This window comes from Rhinichthys klamathensis, unplaced genomic scaffold (assembly GCF_029890125.1).
Source record: "Rhinichthys klamathensis goyatoka isolate OS25496 unplaced genomic scaffold, OSU_Roscu_1.1 h1tg000299l_1, whole genome shotgun sequence".
NCBI classification, from domain to species: Eukaryota; Metazoa; Chordata; class Actinopteri; order Cypriniformes; family Leuciscidae; genus Rhinichthys; species Rhinichthys klamathensis.
The window spans coordinates 872,398-898,860 of record NW_026606818.1 but is presented as its reverse complement, the minus strand read 5'-3'; the positions used below and the strand labels follow the sequence as shown (position 1 = coordinate 898,860).

At 41.2% G+C, this 26,463-nt stretch overlaps 1 protein-coding gene across 1 annotated transcript in view; it reads left to right on the top strand.

The window, feature by feature from the left end:
- Positions 1–26,463, top strand: part of lekr1 (leucine, glutamate and lysine rich 1) — a 121,345-nt gene that overhangs the window by 36,073 nt on the left and 58,809 nt on the right. Inside the window, exons 5-7 of the mRNA XM_056270234.1 lie at positions 1,481–1,644; positions 20,854–21,039; positions 24,911–24,992. Coding sequence (XP_056126209.1) covers positions 1,481–1,644; positions 20,854–21,039; positions 24,911–24,992 — 432 coding nt within the window. The remainder of the gene's footprint in view (positions 1–1,480; positions 1,645–20,853; positions 21,040–24,910; positions 24,993–26,463) is intronic.

Genomic DNA, 26,463 nt, shown 5'->3' with positions numbered 1-26,463 from the left:
GCTGGTGGGAATGAGAGGGGTGTGTGATGTAGTGCAGCCGAACTGACACACTTCTTCAAATCTACAAACCTCATTAAATCACCCGCTGCTGACACCCAGCCAGAAACTACGAGAGGCCAAAAAGACACAGGCTGTCCCATAGAAAATGAATGGATTTCTAAATGAAGGTCCAGCAGGAGCATGTTCATCTAATCCTGGTCATCACAACACTAGTGCAGACTGTATAAACAGCTGCTTACCAAATGTGTTTACCTTCAGCTCACTCAAGGATTATAAGAAAATGTCAACTCATAACAAATGAGACATAGCTTAAAATGAACAGGAGTACAAATATCCCACCCACACATAAACTGTAAACTTTATTTATCTAGGCTTATGTCTGAATATCTAGAGTTTTGTGTTCAAAGACTTGACATACAATTTAATGGATCAAAACTGATACACAGCATGTCAAGGATTCAGAATCAACAGTGATTTCAACATTGATCAGTATTGATTGCACTTGTTAATCAGATCACAACTGAGACTTCTTTATTATCTCAATCATTTCTCATGAATATCACTGAGATTGAATATTGAATCAATGTGCTCAGATTGGCAAAGATACAAAAGTGTGCAATAAAAAGTCACTGTTACGAACGTTAATGTTCTTAAACGCCTTGATTTTTCTTGTCTCTTTGCTTCTATTCTCGTCTGGTCTCTTCTCTTCAAAATTTACTCAATTATTATTCACGGCAAAAAAAGTTTGAAGTAAGTGAGCAGCGATGTAGTGTTAGTGAATATCCCTATGCCGTCCACGCTGTTGAGACGGGCGTTTAGATGAATATGTAAAACATTGATAAATTGAGAAAACAGCAGTTAAGAAAGCATCTGATTGTGATGTGGTTCTGTTTGTACCAGCTCTGCAATTCAGCGCTCCAGCGAGGTCACATCACGTTTAGTTATACAACCGATTGAGCAAACTTGTCTTGAAAGTTCACTCTGGCAAGCTGTCCCAAAAAAGACTCGAAACGAACTTCGTTTTGGCCAGATTTTGTTCAAAATAATGTCACACCACTTTATTCTCTTTAGAGTGAACTAAAACATTTCATCTCTTCTTTTCTCATCAGCATTTATTGTATCTCAACTTTTCTTGTCATCTTGTCTTGTGTCTCCTCTTCAAACAGAACTCAAATGTTTCATCTCGTCTTTTCTCATCTTTTTGTTCTCGTCGAACATTTGATGTAGTCTTTTTTTCTTTTCTCGTCTCTTCTCCTCTTTTCAAAATGAACACAAATATTTAATGTAGTCACTTTTCTTCTCTACTTGTCTTTTCTCTTTCCTTCTCATCTCTTTTTCTCATAGATTGCCATATTGCCATTTTCCTGAGCCAGTATCGTTGTCTTGCACAAAAGAAGCGTAGTGAAGAAATGTAGTATTCTTCAGTATAAAATAGAATCTTTTGAGTAATCCTCAGTGTGTGTGTGTGTGTGTGTGTCAGATCGAGGTATATACAGCAGCAGAGGCGTCTCAGGGAGGCTCTGGTCCTGCTTCAGTCGTCTCGTGGGGAGATGACGACTGTTAAGAGCCAGTTAACTCATTTCCTGGAGACATGGGACAACAGCAAAGCACGGATACAGCAGAGTTGCATCAGTGCTGACGCAGGTAATTAAACACACACACACACACACACACACAACATCAGAAGACATGTGTATGTCTGTGCATGTCTATTACACACATGTTCAGAGCAGATTCAGGCAGTCTCATGCACAGAACAATGGGACAATCACAATATATCTTGTCATGGTCTGAAATTAGATTAGAACACACTCTCCCTCGGCCGGTGGGTGTGTGTTGGTGACTGTGACATGTAGGGCACACTGTTCCCGCTGTGCTGAGATAATTGCAGTATAATGATGATAGAGGATGTGAGACATTTAATATCAGGGAGCTGGAACAGAGGAGTGTGTCAGTGGATGGCAAGGACAGTGTGTGTCTCACAGTACTAAGTGTGGTATTGGGCAGGGCCGTAGCTAGAGGATTCGGGGCCCCCTGAAAAAATATTGATGTGGGCCCCCACCACCCTCCACTAATATCATATACTGTACAATAGATGAACATGGAGGCCCACATATAACAGAAGATGGTGATGTTGTTGTAAAACCTTTATTTTAAAAGTTAAATGTTTATATAAAAATGACAACTAATAAAAAATAACAAAAAGCAAGAAATTGTTAAATAATAATAAAACCAATTTTTAAAAAGTAATATTCCCCCCCCCCCCCCCCATCAGTCTGTTATAATTCATAAATCAAAAAGTAAACATTTAGAAATTGACAAGAATGCAGTCTAATTAAAAAAATAAAACCATTTATTGCCTTATTTTTTAATAAAGATAATATGGAACTGGTAATATTATTAAATAAAGCGAATACATTTATTCATCCAAGTGCAGTGTGTTGTATTCGTGTTTTCTCGATGTTTTAAATATCATCAGCCGGCAGGTCAGATGCATAATGCATTAATTGCGTCGTGACTCGTGTGAATTTTTTTAAACTCTATTTTCAATAGTGTAAAAAGACAGGAATTTAGACCACGTAATCATTCGGTCGATTGTGGCGCGCACCGATAATAAAAAATGACTGTACACGGCAGACTGTAGACGGAAGTTTTCTAATTCCCAGCGAAATAACAATATATAACCGGTCTTTAAGAACGTCTTGATCGACTGGGATACAACCACTCTCCTTGCCTCCCTCTCCGTCTTTTCCCCGACATTTTTCAGTCAGTCAGTCTCCTGCTCTTCCACCAAGTTCATCGTTAACTTCAGGCTGCCGCCTCAACTCTGATTGGTTCTGTTCACGAGCTGGGGTGGGACTTACAATTTGATGTTTGTCACTGACTCTGACTGAATAATTTAAAAATACTTTAGGTCGGACTAAACCATTTTTATGGAGGTAAGAGAAGCAGATATTTGGAAAAATATTTACCCAAATTGCACGTTTTTGTGGTTTTCATTTAAATCTCAGGCATACAACTAATATAAATATTAGAATTATTCATACAACAGGGGCCTAAATAGTATACCTGCTGGATTTTGTGGGGCCCCCTGGGCAGCGGGGGCCCCTATAATTGTCACCACCTTTCACCCCACTAGCGACGGCCCTGGTATTGGGAGCCGACATGTATTAAAGGCACACTATGTAAGATTTTAAGATCAAAATTTCCAAAAACCACTAGAGCAAAGTTTTATATATTTTGTTGATTTGTGTACTTACATTATCCCAGATGTTTCTAAGAATGTTTAAGGATACGGATCGTGTCCGTGCGTCGCCTATCGATGACATCATACCCGCGTTACCCTCGGTTTCCGGTTTTATTTTGTAGAAACAGTGGAAACACCAAAGACGCTTTAATATATTATGTGTTTTATTAGACAGGTGAGCAACTTTTTGGATAATTTATCGACAGAAAACTAATCATTGTTATACAGCTCAACACAGTTAGTCTTTTTGTTTAAATCTCGTTTTCTTGATTTACCGCGAGTACCATATCTACCATGCCTAATATCGATCTAGCTCACTGCAGTGTGTAACACGTGTCTCATATAGTAGCCGCCCGAGCGAACGTACAGAGTAGCGTACACTTTATTAGGTCATCTATTCAGCCAATCACATGGCATTTAAGCATGTAGACACGGTCAAGGCGATCTGCTGAAGTTCAAACAAAGCATCAGATTTGGGAAGAAATGTGATTTAAGTGGCTGTGAACGTGGCAGGGTTGTTGGTGCCAGACAGTATTTCACAAACTGCTGATCTACTGGGATTCTCACGCACAACCATAGGGTTAAAGGGGTGGTTCGGAATTTTGGACATCGGGCCTCATTTACAAGTGAGGCTTAGTGTTATTTATCAGTAGAGACATTTTTTAAAAAAAATCATCCAGTCGTCCCAGTTGCGTAGTTGGCCGGTGCTAGGCTAGCGCGAATCAATGGTACCAGTTTTAGCCTGCCATTAACACAGTTTTACCCACTCCACAGTACACTAAAAGCACATCAGTTATAACGCCAGACTATCGATGTAAATGTCTGTTGAGAGAATAATGTTAGAAATCAAACTACCCTTTCATCGCATTGCATTTTATACTTTGTTCCCTGTATTTATCAGCATAGTCTACAGCAGCGGCGGAGTGATATGTTACCTATGCAACCGAGAGAGCCGGTGTTGTACCGAATTCCGACTCCCGGACAAATCGCACTCCCCGCTAATCGCTACAAATTCGGGCCTTTAGTAGTGTCTCTGTCGGTGTCTCCTTATCCAAGCCAGCAGCAAGAAGCCACAGTTGGTTCCTTTCTGGATCTCTTACTGGAAATCTGTAAACATAAAAAAACATGAATCTTCACACACAGAAATTAAAGCTCCAAAAAAGTTTATTGGATTTTTTTTGTGGAACAATTTAGGTCTTTATCAGGCAAAATTTTGCTTCTTTTTCTTATTAATCTAATTATTCTGTACAGTTTTGAAGCTTTAATTTCACTGTGTTTTTAAAACTTTTTTTTTTTTGGTAAAACCTGACAAACCCACAAGCTAATGCTTTTATTCGGCTCTTTTGATCAAAAGAGACATGTTTAATGTGAATGCATCTCGGATTTCACAGAAATATAAAGCAGCACGAGTGTTTTCAACATTGATCATAATCATAAATGTTTCTTGAGCATCAAATCATCATATTAGAATGATTTCTGAAGGATCATGTGACACTGAAGACTGGAGTAATGATGCTGAAAATTCAGCTTTGATCACAGGAATAAATTGCATTTTACAATATATTCACATAGAAAACGTCTCGGGTTACGACTGTAACCCTTGTTCCCCGAGAAGGGAACGAGACACTGCGTCATCGTATGACACTTTGGGAACGCCCTTAGCGTAACGCATCTGAAGCATGAATGAAATCTGTCCAATCCTGATTGGTGCTGCGTCATGACGTAGTAGATGACGGCATAACCGGAAGATACAAAGGTACGCTGGCATACAGGCCCGCCGACAGGGGGGGACAAACGGGTCTGTTGTCCCGGGCCCAGGGTAGGGAGGGGGGCCCAGAACTGGGCCCTCATTAAATTATGGAATAATTGTTAAAAAAATTAATAAAATAGGCATATTTGTTGAAAAAATATCTAATATTTGAGTTACATAAAAGCTTTTTATTCGTTTTCTTCCTAATTGTCCTTGAAATAGTGGTCAAGAACCCCCCCCCCCCCCCCCCCCCCAAACAAAAATGGATTGGCCACTGATCGAAATATGATGTTGTCATTTGATTTGAAGTTCAGTAGGCTAACGTTACGCTCAAAATGTCAGCACAAGTCCGGTGCTCAGAAAAGAAAAGAGAAGAAGAAAATAGAGGCCTTCGAGATGCCCTAAACAAATATTTTTAAAAAGGTGGTGACGGTGAAGCTGGAACTAACGTTAGTAAAGTCAACGTTGAGGAAGGTAAGAAACAGCGCAGCCAACGTTTATGAGTGTTGTCAAAGACCCGGCACTTCGGTACCAAGTCGGTACAAATTTCTTTTTAAACGTCACGCCACGGTACCAGGTTTTCTCAAACCCGGGATGCGCGTGCATGCCCAAAGCGCGTGCAGTTGCGTCCTCTTCATAAAAGCGCTGAGACATGGCGACCGGCGGTGCTGCTGCTGTGGTGGCTGTATGCTGTAAATCCACTTGTTGATAAGAAAGGAGGAAACAGCCACATATGGAAATATTTTGGATATTAGCTCATAATAGCGACGCGGCGCGCTCGTTTTTACAGGCGCGCCTAAGTTCATTGTTGCATAGCAACGACAGACGCCACGGGAGAGCAAACGCTTGTGGAAAGGAGAAAGCGGTGCGAACTGCGCTCTCCATGATGACGAGGAAGTATTAGCAAAGAATTCATTGATTTCTAGCCCTTGGATTAGCTTTACTACTATTTATGGAGATGAGAAATAAAAAGCCGGCTGAAATGCATCACTGTCATCATCGGTGAACAGATAATGGGTCAGATCCGAGTCTATTTTTGCTGTGCTGCTCATGCTTAAAAGTGAAAGCACACTTTTGATGGACAAAAAATAAATATGATTTCACACAAAAAGTGCCCAAAATGCACAGATTATGCATGTCTAGTGTGTTTTAACAAGAACTGCAGTAGGCTATGTCAGAAAAGAAAATGAAGACATTTATAGAAAATGTACCCATTTAAACGTGTTTTTATTATTCATTTTGGGTAAAAGTATATGGTGTTTTATAAAAAAAAAAAAAAATCGTGGTGGGGGGGGGGGGGCCCATCTAAGATTATCTTGTCCCGGGCCCAGGCAAGACTGTCAGCTGGCCTGCTGGCATATACAAACACTAGCTCTTTTGCGATGAAGCTAGCGCTCTAAACGTGATAGGTGTGGCGACGAGACGCAGTGTCTCGTTCCCTTCTCGGGGAACAAGGGTTACAGTCGTAACCCGAGATGTTCCCCTTCGAGGGAACTCGAACTGCGTCATCGTATGACAATTTGGGAACGAAATACCCATTATGCCACACCGTAATCACACCCGCCCTAGTGTGAAGCTGGAAGACCAGGCACACTTAGGACGCGAGCACTCTGGCGCCAGGCGTCACGGGGAGTTGCAGACTGTAGAAACGTATGAAGGTGTGCGGGGTGGCCCACCCGGCCGCCTCGCAGATCTCCTGAAGCGAGACGCCAGAAAGGAGGGCCACCGAGGAGGCCATGCTCCTGGTGGAATGTGCCCTCACGGCCATAGGTGAAGGCAAATTGCGCACCTGATAAGCCGTGGCTATAGCCTGGACAATCCAATTACTGATTGTCTGTTTAGATGCAGGCAGCCCTTTCTTAGGTGAACCAAAGCACACCAACAACTGGTCTGACTTCCTCCACTGAGAAGACTTCTCCAAGTAAACCCTTAGGGCTCTGACTGGGCAGAGCAGGTGAAGTCTCCCCTCTTCTGCCGTCCCATGAGGTGGAGGATGGAAGGCCTGAAGAAGCACTGACCGTGCCGCACTAGACGGCACCTTGGGCACATAGCCCGGTCTAGGATGTAAGATGGCCTTAACTCCGCCAGGGGCAAACTCCAGGCAAGTTGGCGATATAGCCAAGGCCTGGAGATCCCCCACTCTCCTCAGAGAAGTGATGGCAAGGAGAAAGGCCACCTTGAAGGTCAGGTTCTTTGCCTCAGCCGACTCCAGTGGTTCAAACGGGGCCTCAGCCAACCTTCAAGAACCACCGCCAGGTCCCAAGTTGGGACTCTGGAGCGAGCCGCAGGCCTAATTCTCCGAGCCCCACGGAGGAAACCTACAACCATATGGTGTCTTCCCAAAGGCCCAGCACCTATAGGTGAGTGGAAAGCCGCAATGGCAGCCACATACACCTTAAGAGTGGATGGGGAAAGACCGGCGGAGAAACGATCTTGGAGGAACTCCAGCACTGAAGCCACTGGGCAGTTAACTGGGTCCACGTCACGCTCTCTACACCAAGTGGAAAACACATTCCACTTTAGGCTGTACAGTCTCCTAGTGGAAGGAGCCCTGGAGCTAAGTAGGGTCTCGACAACACCTGCTGACAGGCCAGCCTGTAGGTACCGAGCCCCCTCAGGGGCCAGACCCAGAGGTTCCACAGCTCTGGCCGGGGGTGAAATAATGTGCCCCCTGCCTGAGACAGCAGATCCCCCCTCAGAGGGACCTGCCACGGGAGGCCGTCTAGCAGTGCTACAATGTCCGAGAACCATATCCGGGTCGGCCAGCGGGGTGCTACTAAAAGTAGGCTGATCCCTTCCCGGCGGACCCGCTCCAAGACTCCCGGGAGCAGAGCGATCGGGGGAAATGCGTACAGACGCAGCCTCGGCCACGTCTGTGTCATAGCGTCCAGCCCCAACGGAGCTGGATACCTGAGAGAGAACCACAGTGGACAGTGGGACGTCTCTCGAGACGCGAAAAGATCCACTGCCACTGGGCCGAATCTCACGCACATGGCCTCCACCAGCTCGGGGTGGAGTCGCCACTCCCCGGGCCTCAGCCCCTGCCTTGACAGGATGTCTGCTCCCTGATTTTGATCCCCAGGGACATACATCGCTCTGAGAGACGACAGTTTCCCCTGGGACCACAGAAGGATCTGGTGTGCCAGTCTGCATAGAGGGCGCGACCTCAGACCCCCCTGGTGATTCAGATACGCAACTACGGACATGTTGTCCGAGCGTATCAGGACATGGTGGCCGCGGAGGTCCGGGAAAAAACTCCTCAGAGCTTTGTAGACCGCCAGCATTTCCAGGCAATTGATGTGCCAGGAAGAATGCCGGGTCTCCCACAGACCTCTCGCAAAGCGGCCGTCCATGACCGCGCCCCAACCAGTGAGGGAGGCATCTGTTGAAACGGCTTTCTGGCAACATGATGCTCCCAGCACCGGTCCCTGGGACAGGAACCAAGGTTTCCTCCATATGACGAGGGAACGAAGGCATCTGCGCGTTACCCTGATCATACGGAACGTATTTCCCCTCGGGGAAAATCCCTTGGCTCTCAACCACCACTGTAGGGGTCTCATGTGGAGCAGGCCAAAAGGTATAACACTGGACGCTGCTGCCATGAGCCCCAGCAGTCTCTGAAACTGCTTCACAGTGAGGTTGTGGCCTAGCTTCGCTCTGGAGACCATCGCCCGTATGGACTCCATGCGTGCGGGAGACATTTGTGCCCGCATCGTCGTGGAGTCCCATACAACTCCCAGGAACGTAGTCCTCTGGGAGGGCATCAACACACTCTTTTTTGTGTTGAGTCTCAACCCCAGGCTCTGGATGTGGGCGAGGACGACATCTCGATGCCGAATCGCCAGCTCTCGCGACTGGGCCAGTATCAGCCAGTCGTCGATGTAGTTGAGCACCCTGACGCCCTCGAGCCTCAGGGGTGCTAGAGCTGCATCCATGCTTTTTGTAAAAGTGCGAGGGGAGAGAGCTAGGCCGAACGGAAGAACCCGATATTGGTACGCTTCGCCCCCGAAAGCGAACCTCAGGAACTTCCTGTGACATGGAAGGATGGAAATATGGAAGTATGCGTCCTTCAGATCTATCGTGACGAACCAGTCCTCAAACTGGATCTGACTCACGATGGCTGGAATTGTGAGCATTTTGAACCTGAATTTCCTCAGAGACCGATTCAAGTGCCTGAGATCTATTATTGGACGCAACCCCCCATCCTTCTTGGGAACTAATAAGTACCGGCTGTAGAACCCGGACTCCCTGTCTGGCAGAGGAACACGTTCTATGGCCTCCTTGACCAACAGGGATTGAACTTCCTGTTCCATAACCCGAACCTGCTCTGGGCCAACCACAGTCCAGACCACCCCGTTGAACTTCGGGGGAGGGGAGCTGAACTGCAGCCTGTAACCCAGCTCTACAGTACGCAGGGCCCACGCAGATATATTCGGAAGGCATGACCATGCGCCGAAATAATCTACTAAGGGAACCAGCCTCTCGAGCCTGGCTTCGGGTATCAATCGGGATTCGTTCTCGACCCCCTGAAGCGGATCTCCGGCAGGGTTCGACCGAAAACGATTCTCGATGGGCGGACTCGATTGCTGCCTGGCCGCAAGGCTGTGGGGCAGACAGAGCAGCGTGCGTTCGCTGGAAACCGATGTGTCCCGAAGCGCACTTAACGGCGGGATACAGACATCGACTTCCTGAGGGCTTCCCTGAAGGGAGGCTCTTTCGGTTTCGTTCTCGACACCCTGAAGCGGAGGACCGGCAGGGAATAATCAAAAACCATTCCCGATGGGCGAACACGAGCACTGCCTGGCCGCAAGCCCTTGGGGCGGACACTGCAGAGTGCATTCGCTGAAAACCGATGTGTCCCGAAGCGCACTTGACGCTGGATACAAGGATCGATTTCCTGAGGGCTCCGTGGAGGAGCGATTCTCGCTCGTCCCTCCACGGGGGGGGATAGCCCTGCTATTTTTGTCTCGTTTTCGACCCTGAAGCGGAGGACCGGCAGGGAAAAATCGAAAAACGATTTTTGATGTGCAGAAGGAACACTGCATGTGAAACACGGTCTGAGTGGTAGGCTGAATTAAAATATCTAACTCCCTTAAAGTCGGATAATATTTCATCATTTTAATTTCTTAAAATTAAATGCAGCCATAATTACCAGAGAATACTGTTTTGTGTTATATGATCTCTTACACGCTGCCTCGGCAAACGCGAGATTCGAGTCATTACAATATATTTGGCTTTCATCCCTCAAGAAGAAAGTCAATAGGTGCGAGGCTGAAACAGCCGACAGCGCACAGATATACGCGTCGAGATATTTCTCAATGAACAGCTGCCAGCACCCTCAGGAGCTGACTGTGAATGCCTCGCACCCAAACAGTATTATTTCACAGATCGCGTGTGTACCCTTCATTGCAGACCCGTACTCTACACGCTGCCTCGGCAAACGCGAGATTCGAGTCGTTCACAATATATTTGGTTTTCATCTCTCGAGAAGAAAATCAACGGGCGCGAGGCTGAAACACCCGAAAACGCACGGCTGTGCGCGTCGAGATATTTCTCAATGAACACAGCCAGCACCCTCAGGAGCTGACTGTTCATGCCTCGCACACACACAGAATCTTTAATGCAAAGTAGACCCGTAATCTACGCGCTGCCTCGGCAAACGCGAGATCCGAGCCACTAGATTCTGTATTGCAATGTACGACCTTTAATCTACGCGCTGCCTCGACAACGCGAGATCAAGTCACAGAATCTTTATTGCATAGTAGACCCGTAATCAACGCGCTGCCTCGGCAAACGCGAGATCCGAGCCACTATAGATTCTGTATTGCAATGCATACCTTTAATCTGCGCGCTGCCTCGACAACGCGAGATCCCATTCACAGAATCGCTTTTGCAGAGTAGACCCGTAATCAATGCGCTGCCTCGGCAAACACGAGATCCGAGCCAGAGCCACTATAGATTCTGTATTGCAATTCTTATGGGACAAACAACACCAAATAAGACAGACAGTTTGACACAGAGCGCTTGCTGAAGAGCAAAAAAGCTAGTGTTTGTATATGCCAGCGTACCTTTGTATCTTCCGGTTATGCCGTCATCTACTACGTCAGCGTTTCTCAAAGTGTGGGGCGCGCCCCACTGGTGGGGAATGGAAACATGACAAGTGGGGCGCGACAAACGGGAGAAAATGTGGTAATTTTTGTGCCCATCTCTATTAATTCCTTTATTTATTGAGCATAAACTCAAAACAAAACAACGACACATTTAAATGTAAGCTTTACTTAACCTTTTCACACGTAAGTTTAAAAGTTTTTCGAGGCGCCCGTTATTTAGATCGTATCCCTTTATGGTTTCCATGGTGACGCGTCATTGCAGTCACACCGCAGCCACAAGCGCTGAATGACTGATTATCTGCTTTTATTTCACAAATTTGTTGGCTATAGCAGGAAATATCTGATATTCCGATTGTCAAATATGAGCAAGTGGATGCGTTTTGTTGTTTAAACACCTTAGTTGAGCTATACGCGATGGGCGTTAGTTTATGCCGGATTTTAGAGAATCGGATCTGTTGGATTTAACAAATGTCAATTTATCCACTTCTCCCGAAATACATGAAAGTAAGTGGCCGGTGAACTGAGAGAAGCATAGAGTAAACTTGAAAGTTACTTACACGATGTGTATTTGATATGAATAATACGTGTCGTCTAATTATAATGGAAATAATTATTATTGCCGCTTCCATAGACATAAGTGTGTATTTGACAAACTCTAAATGTATTGCTTTTTTAGTACTTATGTGAATTTAAATGTCTGAAACCTAAAATAAATATTATGTGGTTGAAAACACTGAATAGTTGTGATGTCAAGCGGTGAGCGCTCTCCGTTTCGGGCTCAGACAATATGTGTGGCCTACTACAAAACAGGCTCATTGCAGACACTAAATTAGTTAATCACTTAATGTTGAACTTTCAAAGTGCACCAGATTTATGAATTTATCTTTAAAACGTACAAACCTTTCCTCCGGGGGAGCATGCCCCCGGACCCCCCTAGGGGTGCAGAGGTCGACACCACACACAAAATACTGTGGGAAACACAGTAGCTTATATGATAGTCTTCGAAAAATACAAAATACAATTATTATTATAAAAATACCTAAAATACGTACATTAGGATTTTACCACCTCCGCCTCGTTTTGAGCCAGGAAAAACCCTTTTTATTATTTATTATTATATTAACCCTTTAGATTATTATTATTCTTTTTCAATTTTGTCTGTTCTTTTTGCATGCAGTTTGCGAAGTGACAAAATAGTAAAGCAAAGCACAACTAGTCCACACTTTTATTTTCTCCGTTTCTGAATTTGATGTTATCAGAGGCAAAATACAAGCACAATTGCATTATTATTTTTATCTACTGTCATGTTCATGTTAAAAAAATGTCATGTTAAAAAAATACATTTTAACTTAAAGCCTAGTTTATTAACATTTTGTTGGGGCGATTGCATGAGGTCAGGTGGGGCACGAACCCTTCCCTACCTTCAAAGTGGGGAATGACAGAAAAAGTTTGAGAAACACTGTACTATGTCATGACGCAGTACCAATCAGGATTGGACAGATTTCATTCATGCTTCAGATGCGTTACGCTAAGGGCGTTCCCAAAGTGTCATACGATGACGCAGTTCGAGTTCCCTCGAAGGGGAACTGCAAATTGTAATAATATTTCACAATATTTACTGTATTTTTGATCAAATAAACAGCCTTGGTGAGCAGTAAAACATCCTCTCGAAGAAAACAGCTTAATTAAAGGAGCTTAATGAATTTCTTCACATGTAAAGATAAGTAAATGTGTGAGAAGGGTTAGGCTTGAGGTTATGTGTTCTGATGTCTGATGCTCAAACTGCGGTGGCAAACGGACTGCCCCCAGGTGGTATGCCACTGCCACATAATGGGAAATTTATAATAATAATAAAATTTAATTTTTTGTGTTCCATGTTTGATTTATAATATAAACTTTATATATTTGAATATAGCTTGATAAAGCATACAAGACTCTTGTCTATACTAATGTATAATGTATATTCTTACTTCTGCCAGGGTTCCTATATGCAGTTTGGAAAAGTATAGAAAAAAGAAAACAAAGTATGGAAAAATATTAGACTATTGCCCCTATTCAGTTTTCCAAAAAATAAATAAATAAATTTCAAAAAAAAAAAAATTGTCATACATTCAGAATGTTTTCACGGCAAACGTTCAGTGATCGTTTAATGATTGTCAAACACGACTGAATGAATTCAAGGCACACTTTTAATTGCACAAAACTGTTTGGCTTTACCAAAAATCTACAGATTCTACGGTTTGGAAATTTGTATTACTTTGATATATATTACAGGTGACTATAATATATAGCAAATATAATGCTAAAATAATGCTGTATGAACCATTTATGTTAAATAATGTCTGGAAAATCTACAGATGAAAATTTGAGTCTGGAAAAGTATGGAATTTTGAAATGAAAAATATGTAGGAACTGTTTTCTGAATGCAAAAAGGAATTGTTTTCTTCAAACTGTGAAACTGCATGGCACAGCCACTCTGATCATTTTTATTCAGTGCACGAGAAAGAGGGAACAAAAAAGCCACAGTGAAAAATCAAAACAGTATTATTGTTCATTTTATGAAGGATATCCTTCAGAATGGCTTGTTTTGACACTGGATTCAGCGCTCCAGTTTGAGCATTGTGTCAGTAATGTAACCAGTCTGACAGAGCACTTCTTGGCAGATGTTTTTGTTAATGTAGTATCAAAGCAAATTTTATATTAATGTGTTTTAATTAGACATTTAAATCATTCTGAGTGGCGGAGTTCTTTGCGGTTTTGCTGCAAGTACATTTTAAATAATTAATTTAATTCATAGCAATCAATACACACCACACCCCATATTCATAAATAATCAGTTTTTATTGTAGATGTGCATGGAAATTTACTGCCACGTGCCACACATAGGAATGTGTTGCCTGTTTGGATGCATGATGCTTCACTGCAGCTTTGTTGATTCAAATGTGAGGAATCTAGTTTTGTTTAGTGTAATTCTAACCAGAGATTTTGTTCTGAAAAATACTTGGTGTTCCTTGATTCAAGACTAGCATGTTGTCAAGACTAGGCGTTGTGCGGATCTGCTTTTTCTCCAGTGCAATGGGTTCCAGATTGGGTACGGGATTAGGGTTAGTTAGTTAGTTAGTTAGTTAGTTAGTTAGTGACATTCATGCAAATATGGTATATGTGTGTGAAAGAGTAAAGATGCAATTTGGCCTGTCATGATCATACAATTTTGTGGTAATTATTGTGATTAACAATTTAATTTTCTGTTTTTTTCATGTCACTTACAGTGTAAACCTAATACATTATTTATATATATTTTGCGTGGAAACATAATTAAAGGGTCTGTTTTGTAAATTACTCAAATCAAACACAAACATATCCTGTGACGCTGTAATTTAATGCACAAAAAATGCACAGCCGTTTACGTACTCTGCATCGATAATATGTATGAACATGTATGTTGCATCTGTAATAACTTTTGAGGCTTATTTTGTGGCATTTTTATAAGGCGTTTGATCAGTTAAATGGCCGTAAAGATTGGTTACACTCACAGTGTGGATGAATCGTGTTTGTGTCGAAGACTCAGGATCTATTGAAGAGAACTTATGCGACGCAGAAACTCTTACAAAGCAAAAGCAAAAACACTCCATTTTTAACCCATTAATGAAATGTAAGCAATCTCACAGTTTGAAGCGCCTGTGCTGTCGTGAATAATTAAGCAGGGCGTCTTCTCATAGGATGAGGATATAGGCCCATATTATATGCTGTGAAAATAATATTTTAAAAGTTAAAATATTGTAAAGTCCACTTTACACTCAAACTGGAGCCCCAAAAAAGCTGAATAGTATAATATACAGTAGTCAACATTTGAACTGGATCAAAAAAGTTCATCAAAGTCAAAGTTGTCCTGAGACAAGAACGGGTATTGTTCAAAATTCATGTATAACTTGATGAAATGTTTTGATCCACTTCAAATGTTGACTACTGTGTGTATGTATATATTTTTACCTTTTTTTACTTTTAGAGCATGAGTCACAATTTTGATAAACAGTCATGATTCTTGTTGTAGGATGTTTTTGTTGGTTTGACAATTACTAGTGAACGGAAAGTGGATATTGGACCTTTTTTGCCTGTGAAATTTCACCGACATGTTGCTAATGTGACCACATTAAGAGAGAGAATAGTGTATAGTTACAGTTGGTTTGGGGTTTTGTTTTCACTTTTATGTTTCATGTCCTTTATTTTGCTAATTTGGCTCAGTCTAGGTTCCTGGTTTTGTCATGTGAGTCCCTTCCAGTCATGTGATCATGTCATGTGCTTCCTTAGTCTCTTGTCTTATTGGTTCATTGTTTTATTGTGTTCAGGTGTTTCTTGTTCATTGTCTCAGGTCTAGTATTGTCCGTGTAATCTCTGTTGGTGAGTTGTTTTCATGTTATTAACCATGTCAAGTCAAGTCTTTGTTTCACTCACTTTTGGATTAAAGTAAATAAACTACACTTGGGTTCAGCTGCAATTTGCCTTATGCTCCAATAGTGAGGGCAAAAGTGTCAGTATTTGTCTGTTTTTTTTGACAGGCATGTTTGTGCATGTAATTATGCTAAGAGATTGTTTGCATGTTTGAAGGCGTTTGTTCGGTTAATACATTGGCATGCAAATCGCTTCATGCACTGATACTAACACATGCATATTTGTGTGTCGCTCAACATAGTTTTGGTTAGCAGACGATTGAGGTGCCTTAGGGTGAATTAACCTCTCGCTCACCCCATGGGATGTGTCTCCCCTCCCCACCAACGTTTGGGACCGCCTTCCTTCTGGCTGTTGCACGTTCCATAAAGCCGCCAAATTCCTGCAAGTGCCTGCGTGTGTGTGTCATTGAGAGGTGAATGAGTACAAAAGGCTAGAATCCTTTGAACCAAGAGACAGGTATTTTGTTTACAGTAGCCTAAGGAGTGTTTAGGCTTTGCTTTTCCTGCCTCCCTCTATACCTGTCTTTCAGCATGTACGCAAAACACTTGCATTTTTGTAAATGTGCGTACGTTACGCTGTCTGCTTGTGTCGGTTCAACAGAAAGCACTGCTAGGATGTTATATTTGGCTGTTTGTGTGCATGTAGGTTCTGCTCTGCTCAAAAAGACAGTTTGTTAGTGTGTGTGTGAGAGAGAGAGTGGGTAATGGCCAAACCGATATGGGTGTGGGCGCAACACTTATGCGCTATTACCTGTCTGTCTGCTTTCCACGGTCTTGAGACCAGAGTTTCCGCTAGAAAAAAATGGTGCCGGTCAAAGTGACCGGCAGAGGTTTCGTTTAACGGACATTTTGACGATATGCCGGTCAAATATCGCCTCTTAATTAGTCAAGTTGAGGAAAACTGGAGGCAGGCTATGTAACTTAAAAAATGACATAATCAGGCCGTATAGAATGCAACATGTTATTATTAGCCTAACTTTCAAATAGACGGAAAAAAACACGAACGTCCGATTGGCGTCAATCAATACCAATTGTTTTTTTTTACCATGGTTTCACACACATTCACTTTTTTGGCATTGAGGCACGGATGTACCTAATACAAATAAATAAAACATCTCCAGTTAACTATCAGATCATTCATTTAGTTCGCTATTAAATAAGAGATCTAGCGCTAAAATCAGTTGTTTTTGAAATCAAGCTGAGTGCTCGTGTCCACTCCTATCAGTTGCATGGACGACGCGCTGCGCGAGTTGCGCAATCTTCACTCGGGCGCGCGTTTCAATCTATCGCTGTCGTGGAGACTCTACACAGGCGAAGCGCTGCTACTTGGGCGCAGAGATATCACGCAACACCTGAAATAAAGCTTGCCACAAAGAACCGGCGAAAGTAATGATTATGCATGAAACATTTGAATTGTTGATAAATTGATAAAGTTGACGATGCAGACTCGCCATCTTCGCAATAGTGAACGCGCCTAGAGAGAGAAATGCACACTTCATATAAAGTGTGCACGCGCCGGCGCCTCCGTGTCCTGATTATATTGTCCACTATATTTGCTTCTTATTTATTAATCCAGGCAAATTTGTTAATGAAGCATTGATTAAAATGAAGATACAATTTATCTTAGAACTAGTATTGAGATACAGCCTTGGTCAAATGTTTCATATATCTCATTTTCTTGCAAGAAAGAGCACAATTGAGCGGACACAGTTTTTTCTAGTATTTTAGACATAAATGGAAGATTTGAAATGGGTCTGTAATTTGCTAGGTTATTTGGATCTAATTGCGGTTTCTTAATGAGAGGTTGTATTACTGCCAGCTTGAATATTTTTGGAACATGACCTAAAAATAAAGACGAGTTAATAATATTGAGAATAGGCTCTTCCACTACAGGTAACACTTCTTTCAGTAGTTTAGTGGGTATTGGATCTAATAAACATGTTGTTGGTTTAGATGCAATGATAAGTTTATTTAGCTCTTCCTGTCCTATAGTTGTAAAGCGGTGTAGTTGTTCTGGAGGGGCGATAATTGAGGCTGAATCACAAGACACCATAGACGATTGTACATTTACAATTGTGTTTCGGATGTTTTCTATTTTCTCATTGAAGTAATTCATAAAATCATTACAACTATACTGTAACGGAATAATTTGCTCTGGTGATGTCTGTTTATTTGTTAGTCTAGCCACGGTGTTAAATAAAAACCTTGGATTATTTTGGTTATTTTCTATTAGTTTGCGGAGATGCTCAGCCCTGGCTGCTTTTAGAGCTTTTTTATAACGTGACATACTGTCTTTCCACGCGATTCTAAAGACCTCTAAATTAGTTTGTTTCCATTTACGCTCTAAGTTACGAGTTTCTCTCTTGATAACATGTGTAGTACTATTGTACCATGGTGCTTTAGTTTTCTCTCTAACCTTTTTTAATCTAATTGGCGCAACATTATCTAATGTACTAGAGAAAATGGTGCTCAAACTGCTGGTCATTTCCTCTAGTTCATCTGTTTGTTTGGGTTCTCTGAGCAGCTGAGATAGATCAGGTAAGCTATTTGAGAATCTATCTATAGTGGTTGGAAGGATTGTTCTGCCTGGTCTATAACGTGGCGCAACATGATTTGACAAATTTCAGCAGTGCGTAGTATGCAAGTTACCATGTAATGATCAGTGAGATCGTCACTTTGCGCTATAATATCTATATGAATAGTATAATATCTAATCTATATGAATTGAGCAGTTTAGTCCAAATTTTTTGAAGAGACTCAATTGTTTTATATGCTGAACATAGGCTTTTTTTAGGCTTTTATTCACATATAAACATTCATCAACTCAAACATCAGTTGTGGTAAACAGAAGCTCGTTCACTTGATGAGCGAGAACCAATGAGGTTCATTCTCGTGTTGCGCAGCCCTTTTGAGCTTCAGCAAGAACCAATGAGGTTCATTCTCATGTTTTGCAGCACGTTTGAGTCCAAAAACAGTTGAGCTTGTCTTTATGTTCGTACGCTACCCTAAGCCCTCGCGAGTCCACACCTTTGTGATGTAATGCTGCTTTGACTGCTGGGTAGAAGTCTTCAGCGGAGCTCTTCAGGCTTGGCAAATGTGAGCATCTTTCTGAAACCTGGACATTTGGGACAGGGCATTGATCAGCCATTTGAGACAGGGCCTGTCTTTATTCTGGATGTTGCGTGTTTTTGTTAGTTTGTCCACCTTTTGCAATTACTAGTGAACAACTAAAGGGATAGTTCACCCAAAAATGAAAGTTATGTCATCAGTTATGGTAAACAGATTACAGAATTACTAAAAAAAACCCAGACATTTCTCAAAATGTCTTCTTCTATGTTCCACAGAAGAAATGCATACAGGTTTGGAACGACATGAGGGCGAGTAAATGACGACAGAACTTTCGTCCCTTTAACAGATTAGTAAAAAGTTGAATAAATTGTTTGGGTAGATACTTTACTTTAAAGTAAAGTGCAGCAAACGAATTGTTTTCACTGCCGTTTCTTGCAGGTTCAGCTGATATTTCTCCACACTGCTGCCTGTTGTCTGTCGAGAATAGTGCAACCAAGCACCTGATATAAACGCCTCTCAGCGCCTCTGAGGTGCACACGCCGTCTGCCACAGCCAATGACTTCAACAAGACTGAACTTGTGCTCACGCTACACCCCTCATATACTACACCACTGACATTGAATCTTCAGATTAGTGCTTGATCAATGACCAGATCTGAGACTTTTACATTTGGTCTCAATCTCAGTATACAGTATTTGGTTACGGTTTGTTGCTTGATAGCAACTCAAGTAACACTTTCTTAAAGTTACAATAGTAAATAAAATACTTTAATTTTTAAAGTCGATATAGGTTTTATTCAGTAGTCTTTGGTACGGACTTGCCCCTACAATTCACACAGCCTGGGAAACCAAAAGCAAGTTCAGACATTTACACAGGGCAGGGCTTTAGATTGCACCCCCTATATGCACACACACACACACACACACACGCACGCACGCACACACACACACACACATAATGCACTAGTATGCTAAAGAGTGTCATCCAAAGCGTTCATTGAACCCTAACCCACGCTGGGTCAGCACTAGCAGCTGCTGTTCAGGTGCTTAGTCAGCTGAGAGAGACAGGTAGGGTTTGAATGTGTGTGTGTGTTCATGAGACAGCAGGTTTGGAACTAAATTCAACTGAGTTGATGGTAACACCCCATGACCCGAAGTGCATCAATCAGCAGACAGAGGCTCGGCCTTTCTCTCTCTCTCTCTCCGTTCTGATGTTTATGTGCATGCAGCTCTTCACTGGTCTGGGTTGCTGACATGAATTACTGCGCCCGCTGTTGTTGTTAAAAGTTCTCTGGTATTTTCTCACCCATCAGAGAAATTCTTTTGTAGTTGTCTTTTGTTATGCCATGCACAAGCACTTATGAGATTTTCTAAAGTTATACATTTTATTTATTTCATTGTCACTTATCTTACTTTAGATGAATGGATATGTTATCTGTTATCTGAGATACAGGGGCCCCAAAAAGTATTAGAACATTTTTAAATTACACTCAAAATTACAGTAAAATTTAAACATTGAAATGTTGATCAAAGCTGAATTTTCAGCATCATTACTCCAGTCTTCAGTGTCACATGATCCTTCAGAAATCCCTCTATGATGATTTAGTGCTCAAGGAACATTTATCAATGCTGAAAACAGTTGTGGTGCTTCATTTTTCTGTGGAAACAGAGACATTTTCTTTTTTTGGGGGATTCTTTGATGAAAGTTTAAAAGAACACCATTAATTGGAAATAGATGTCTTTGGAAATACATAATCTTTTGTAACATTAGACATTTCTTTAATTTCATTTTTGATCAATTCAAGGCACCTTTTTATATAAATTTGATAGAAATGTAGATTTTAAGATTTTTATTTTAAGTGTGGCCTATGTGTCCATACTTTTTGTCCCATGGTGTGTATGTACTTCAGCCCTGCCCCAAATATTCTGAAACCACCAGCATCCATTGAAACGGTCTGTCTACGGTGTCATTCTACAGTCTGCTTTAGAGGGTGGGAACCATGCTGACCGGATTACCCTGCACCTCACTGAACTCATTGTGTTTCCAGCAGGTCAAATTAGTCTACGCTCAGGCATCTTGTTTTTATCATTATGTTTTGCATTTGAATTAATCTCAGGAATACTTGCAGGACACAGCACTTCCACTACAAATGATGACAAACAATTGAAAAAGTTAGTTCACATCTGACCTGACAAGTCTGACCACTTTCACAAATGCATGTATTTTCAGAGTGTGCCCGTCTGAGTCGGGAAGTGGATGGGCTGCAGGCGGAGCTGAAGAGTCTGCAGGAGGAGGTGCCAGGCTTGAGGTTACACCTGAACACAGCCAGAGAACAGATGCTGCAGTTGGAGAACCAGGTCCAGTCCCACAAACTACTGCAGAACCAAAACCAACAAGCCCAGTCTCTCATACGGGGTGTGTAAACCCACAGTTTAAAGGTGAAGCGTGTCATTTTAGCGCCATTAGTGGGACCAAACAGAATTGCAATTATAATAATACATTTAAAATGCTCGGCAGGTTTCACTTTCATTCTCTGTGTTTTCCTCCATGTTTGTCTGTTTGCCATCCATGGAAATCCATGTACATCTGGTGTGTGTGTTGGACAGGTGTTTTGGGGTTGCAGTCTCACACCATTTCAGTATCCAGACATGCTTATGGTGTGTTTCACTAGCTTTTTCAGTTCTTGTGTGTGTGTTTGAGTGGTGTTGGGTGTGTGTTTGTGTTAGACAGGTGTTTACCCCCCTGCATGTGTCTTTATGGAGCCTCTGAAACTCTCAGTGGTGCAGTTAACACTTTTGAAATGTTTGCCAACGGCTCCTAACCTCCATGAGCGGCAAACACAGCTTAAAGCTTAAAGAAAGAAACATCATAAATGATTAACACATTATTCAGTTGTTTCTCCAAGACAGCAATGAGAAAAATGGAGGCTTTTGTGTAAAGTTAAAGATTTTTCTCCAGAGAAAAAGACTGTAATAATCTCTCTTTCTCTAAAGTTTTGGTATAGATGATACAACACATTATAAAGTTGTTTATAAGGCATTATGCATGAGTTAGAATACCCTTATGATGCAGGCTTCATGGAAAGTGTTACCATCTTGGTAACATTATAAATGTCTTGACTGTCACTTTTGAATCATTTAATGTGTCCTAGCTAAATAAAAGCATTCATTTATTTTCCTAATCAGTCATACTGACCCCAAACTTTTAAATGGTACGCTATATTCCAGGCCAAATTACCCTATCTGAGCTGTGCCATTCACGTTCATTTTCAAGCTCTATACTCATAGGAAAAGAGACACATTTGGCATTCAATATAAGAATTTTAAGAAAACCTCTGAGAAAAAATGAATACCTAAATGAAATGCGGCTAAGGACTCCATTAAGTCTCCTGAACTATGGAAGAGCATAAAAAAGGGTCTTCTGAGAAGTACTTATTACCCTAGAATCATTATTGGAGCAGATCGATTTTTCCTTCCCATGTGAGGCAAAAGAAAGGTAAAAAAAAGGGAGCAAAACAAAGAGTGTATATAAGTATACCTTGATCTCGCCCGGTCATGTTACGGTGACCAGAGAGCAATTATCTGTATGCTTCCCCGCTCCTCGGCTCTCTTTTACCCCATCGAGAAAATGTCACGCTGACACGGGCAACACAGTAGAGAGCACTTTCACCAGAGAAAGCACGACGTCACCTTAACCGGTCCCAGCGCCTCCGAGCCAGCCAGACAGCCAATTCACCAACAAACACAGAACAAAACAGCCCATTTTTCCTCTGAATAAAAGCCCTCTGGATCGAGCGTGTAGTGAATCGACGCCCCCCACCCCCAGCCTTTATGCAGTTCTGGAATATATCCTGTTGTGATTTAGCAGATCACAAACAGTTTGAGAACAGAATGACCGCTTCCTCTGACTGTGGTTTCAGGTGTTTATGGCCTGGCCCTCAGTTCCTTTAGATACAAACACGTTTCCCGTAATTTACTGTGGTTTTACACACCCTTTTCTCTATCTCTCCTTCTGCAGCTGCTGTTTTCACAGGGATGACGCAACAACCTAATTATTGTCTCTTCATTCGCTAAAGACAATGCTGTGGTGCTTTTCCTCGGGAGATGTGCTTCAAAATTAGACCAGCGTCTGCGTCTTACTAATAATTCCTCCCTGGATCTCTGAAGTCTCGCAGCCTCTCTGGGGTATTTCTGTCCTGTGGTTTATGATGCTAATCATTAGGAGAGTAGGAGGAGAGGTCAGAACGACTCGCTCTGGTCGCTGGCAGTGAAGGGCAGCATCTCATCGACTTCATCCATTCAAACACTGCAGGACTCCTGACTGCGGTTGCACGTGTGACTGTTTGTTACATTGACACCTTTGCAAATGTTAATAATTCTTCATGCAAATTGGTTCTTATCTCTTGTGTGTCTTGTCTAATTTGTTTTCTGTTCATCTAGGCACCTGAAAAGAGCCGTTTATCCTTGAATTATTAATAACCTTTGCCAGTCATACAGTATAACCACAACTCTGCATGCAGTTGCAATAAGAAAATCATAGTATACTATAAAATAAATAGTAGATTTGAGACAAAGATTTGTTTCATATGTAATGTATTTGACTTAAATACTATATAGTATATTTGACAAACCATGTAATTATTGTTAGATTTTTTTTTTTTTTTTCACAATCTGTGATGCACTTGAGTTCGTATTGGGTTTATTCTGCCTGTAATCAATTCAGTGCAATTCATTTCAAGTGTGGTTAAAAATGAGTTTAATATAAATGTATTAATTTTATTACAAATATGATTTACTTTAATGGCATTTATTTTAAAGAAAGATAGCATGAGCAAGCAAAAATTTTAAGCAAAACTTGTCGTGATATAATAAATATAAATATTACCACCTTAAATACATATTACCAACAAACTTTCCAGTCATTTTGATCAGGATTTTTAAAAAATTATTTTAATTCTAATTGATTCAATGATCATTCAGGCCATTTTGTGAACCAGTTTGACCAATTTATTGAAAATTAACCACCTCAAAGAAAAGTCACTATGACTCGCAAGCAAGTTTCATATTCCCACCTTTTTTGACCAGTTCATTTCCATGATTTTTGACCTTTCCGGTCATATGGATAAGGATCTTGTTTAAAGTTATTTTAATTCAGATCGATTTCATAATCATTCAGGCCGTTTTGTGAACAATTTTGATAGATTTATTGATAATGAACTCCCTCAAAAGAACAATTCTCTCCCAAATCTAACATCAATAAACCTACAAGCAAGTTTAACTCCACATAAGCTATAATGAACAATTGCTGGTGAAATATGTACAAAACCATATATTAATCACAATGGAAATGTCCATGATTTTTAAGCTCTTTCCAGGTTTCCATGACTCATGGAAGGTTTTTGTCCACGTCATTCTTCATACAGCCACTGAAAATCACCTTGAGACCAGATGGATAAAAGTAATTGCGAACGTGGCATTCATTCTGAGAAAAGCTCTAACATCATTTGTTTGCTGACGCCTCTTGGTTTTGTTATCTTATTAAATGACATACATTTTAAGTGTAGCTTGGCCACTTTAAATACCAATGCTGTCATCAAACAAAACACGTGGAAGATTGGCTTGTCTGGCCATATTTTGTGACTTGGATGTCCTGCGTGTCAGTGACTCCAGTAGCACAACTGTAAATCTGTGGCTAGTCTGACTCCTACGCTTTCCTGTCATCCTTCCTCCCTCTTGTCTTTTAAAATGTCTCCTGTTTCAAACCCTTGGCCGTTTGTCCTCTGTCAGGATAATGGGAGCGGGTCCGACTCCTGAAAGCTGCATCGGATGTCAGCGAGCTGAGATGATGAATGAGAATGCTTTCACTAGCCTGTGTTTGGGTGTAGAGTTCACCCTCAATTATGGCTTCTGGCAAACGATAGGCTCCGGATTATGCTTCAGTGCTTCATGAGAAATACAAAGCAGTGGGAGAGAGAGACAGAGACAGAGAGGAAAAAGAGAATTACATTTATTGGCAGGGGAGGAAGCGGATGAATGAGGAAAGAAAACCAGATGAACATTTATAGCAAGTGACAAAAGACAGTGAGACAAAAATCTGTTTGTAACTTTTGCCAACTGTAGATGTCGAGCCAAGTTGGATTTATTATCGTGAACATTTCTGTGTTACACGAGTTTCCTGAAGCATTCCTAAGTCACCTGATCAACACTGTTAAGCCTCTTAAGGGCACATTGTGTCATGTTATTGATGTTTTACAGGGTACAATCAAGGATTTTTTTTGTTTTTACAGGCCTGGAGGAGGAGGGGAAGACTCTGAAAATAGATCTCCAGAACAGCGTGCATGAAAGAGAGCATGTAAAGAAACTCCTAGAGTAAGTTATTGTTTAATAGTCCACACTTTCAGTGCATATTCAAATTAAAACATGGTAAAGATTTGAGGATAATTACGGTTCGTCCATTATATATATATATATATATATATATAGTTGTTTAATGTTTTTCAAAGAAGTCTCTTTTGCTCACATATTTATTTGACTAAAAATACAGTAAGATTAGTAATATTGTGAAATATTATTACAATTTAAAATATCTGTTTTCTATTTGTATATATTTTAAAATGTAATTTATTCCTGTGATCAAAGCTGAATTTTCAGCATCATTACTCCAGTCTTCAGTGTCACATGATCCTTCAGAAATCACTCTAATATGATGATTTGATCTTTTGTAACATTGTAAATGTCTTTACTGTAACTTTTGATTAATTTAATGCATCCTTTCTGAACAAAAGTATGGATCTCTGAATAAATACATATATATATATATATATATATATATATATATATATAATTGTACTGACCCCAAACTTTTTAAAAATGAACAAATTAGTTTTATTCCGTTATCATATCATTAGTCAGATGATCAAATATGATTAAAGGACCGTTCACACTAAGATCTATAACTATAAAGATAGCTATATTAGCATCACACCGGCGGACGATATCGTTCTGTTTATTCTAAGTGCTGTATTCTGATTGGCTGTCACTGTTTTTAATCATTCATCAGCTTGAAAAAATCGTTCTGAAAGTGATTCCAATGATATTGTTTCTCCGTGCCGTTATTGTTATAGTTGTGGTTATATTTAGACTTTTTTTTTAGAACTATATCTGTATTGTTTTCATTATAGTTATCGTCCTTGGTGTGAACAGACCTTTAATCAACCTGACTTAAACTGTCATATCGGATAGAAAGCATTTCTTAACAAAAAAAAGGACATCTTTATTTTTAGTGGCTGTTTTGGATGTGCAGCACACCTATGATGCCTTAAAATGCGGACTAGGTAGGAAGCTCACTAGGTTTTGTAACACAGCTTTAGGCTGTAACAGTATTCATGATACGCACACACGCATAAGTGCTAATGTTATTTCAGAGGTTGACACACATTAGGTGGAGTACTGTTAACAAGTGTTTCATCCCGATTTACCCAGAATTCAGTGTTCTACTCTTCATCATACACACTACATCCAAACATCTCTGCATGTGCAGCTTCCATCACAGCTCAATATAACAGCATTATCTATAAAACACCCCCTCCTCTCCTCGAGAATGATTTAATGTGTGGGGAAGAGGAAAGAGCAGTATTTTATGAGTTGCTCAGTTGGGTAACAGCCATCCATCTTCCTCCCAGGCTGAGAGAAGCCGTTTTGTATTATATTTGCATACCAATGCACTGGCGTTCACACCAAACAAGAATATTTATTTAACCAAAGAGATGAGGATATCTTCCTTGGAATATGTGATGTATCTCCTCATGAAGGGAGTTTATTTTCTTTATTTGCTGGAGGT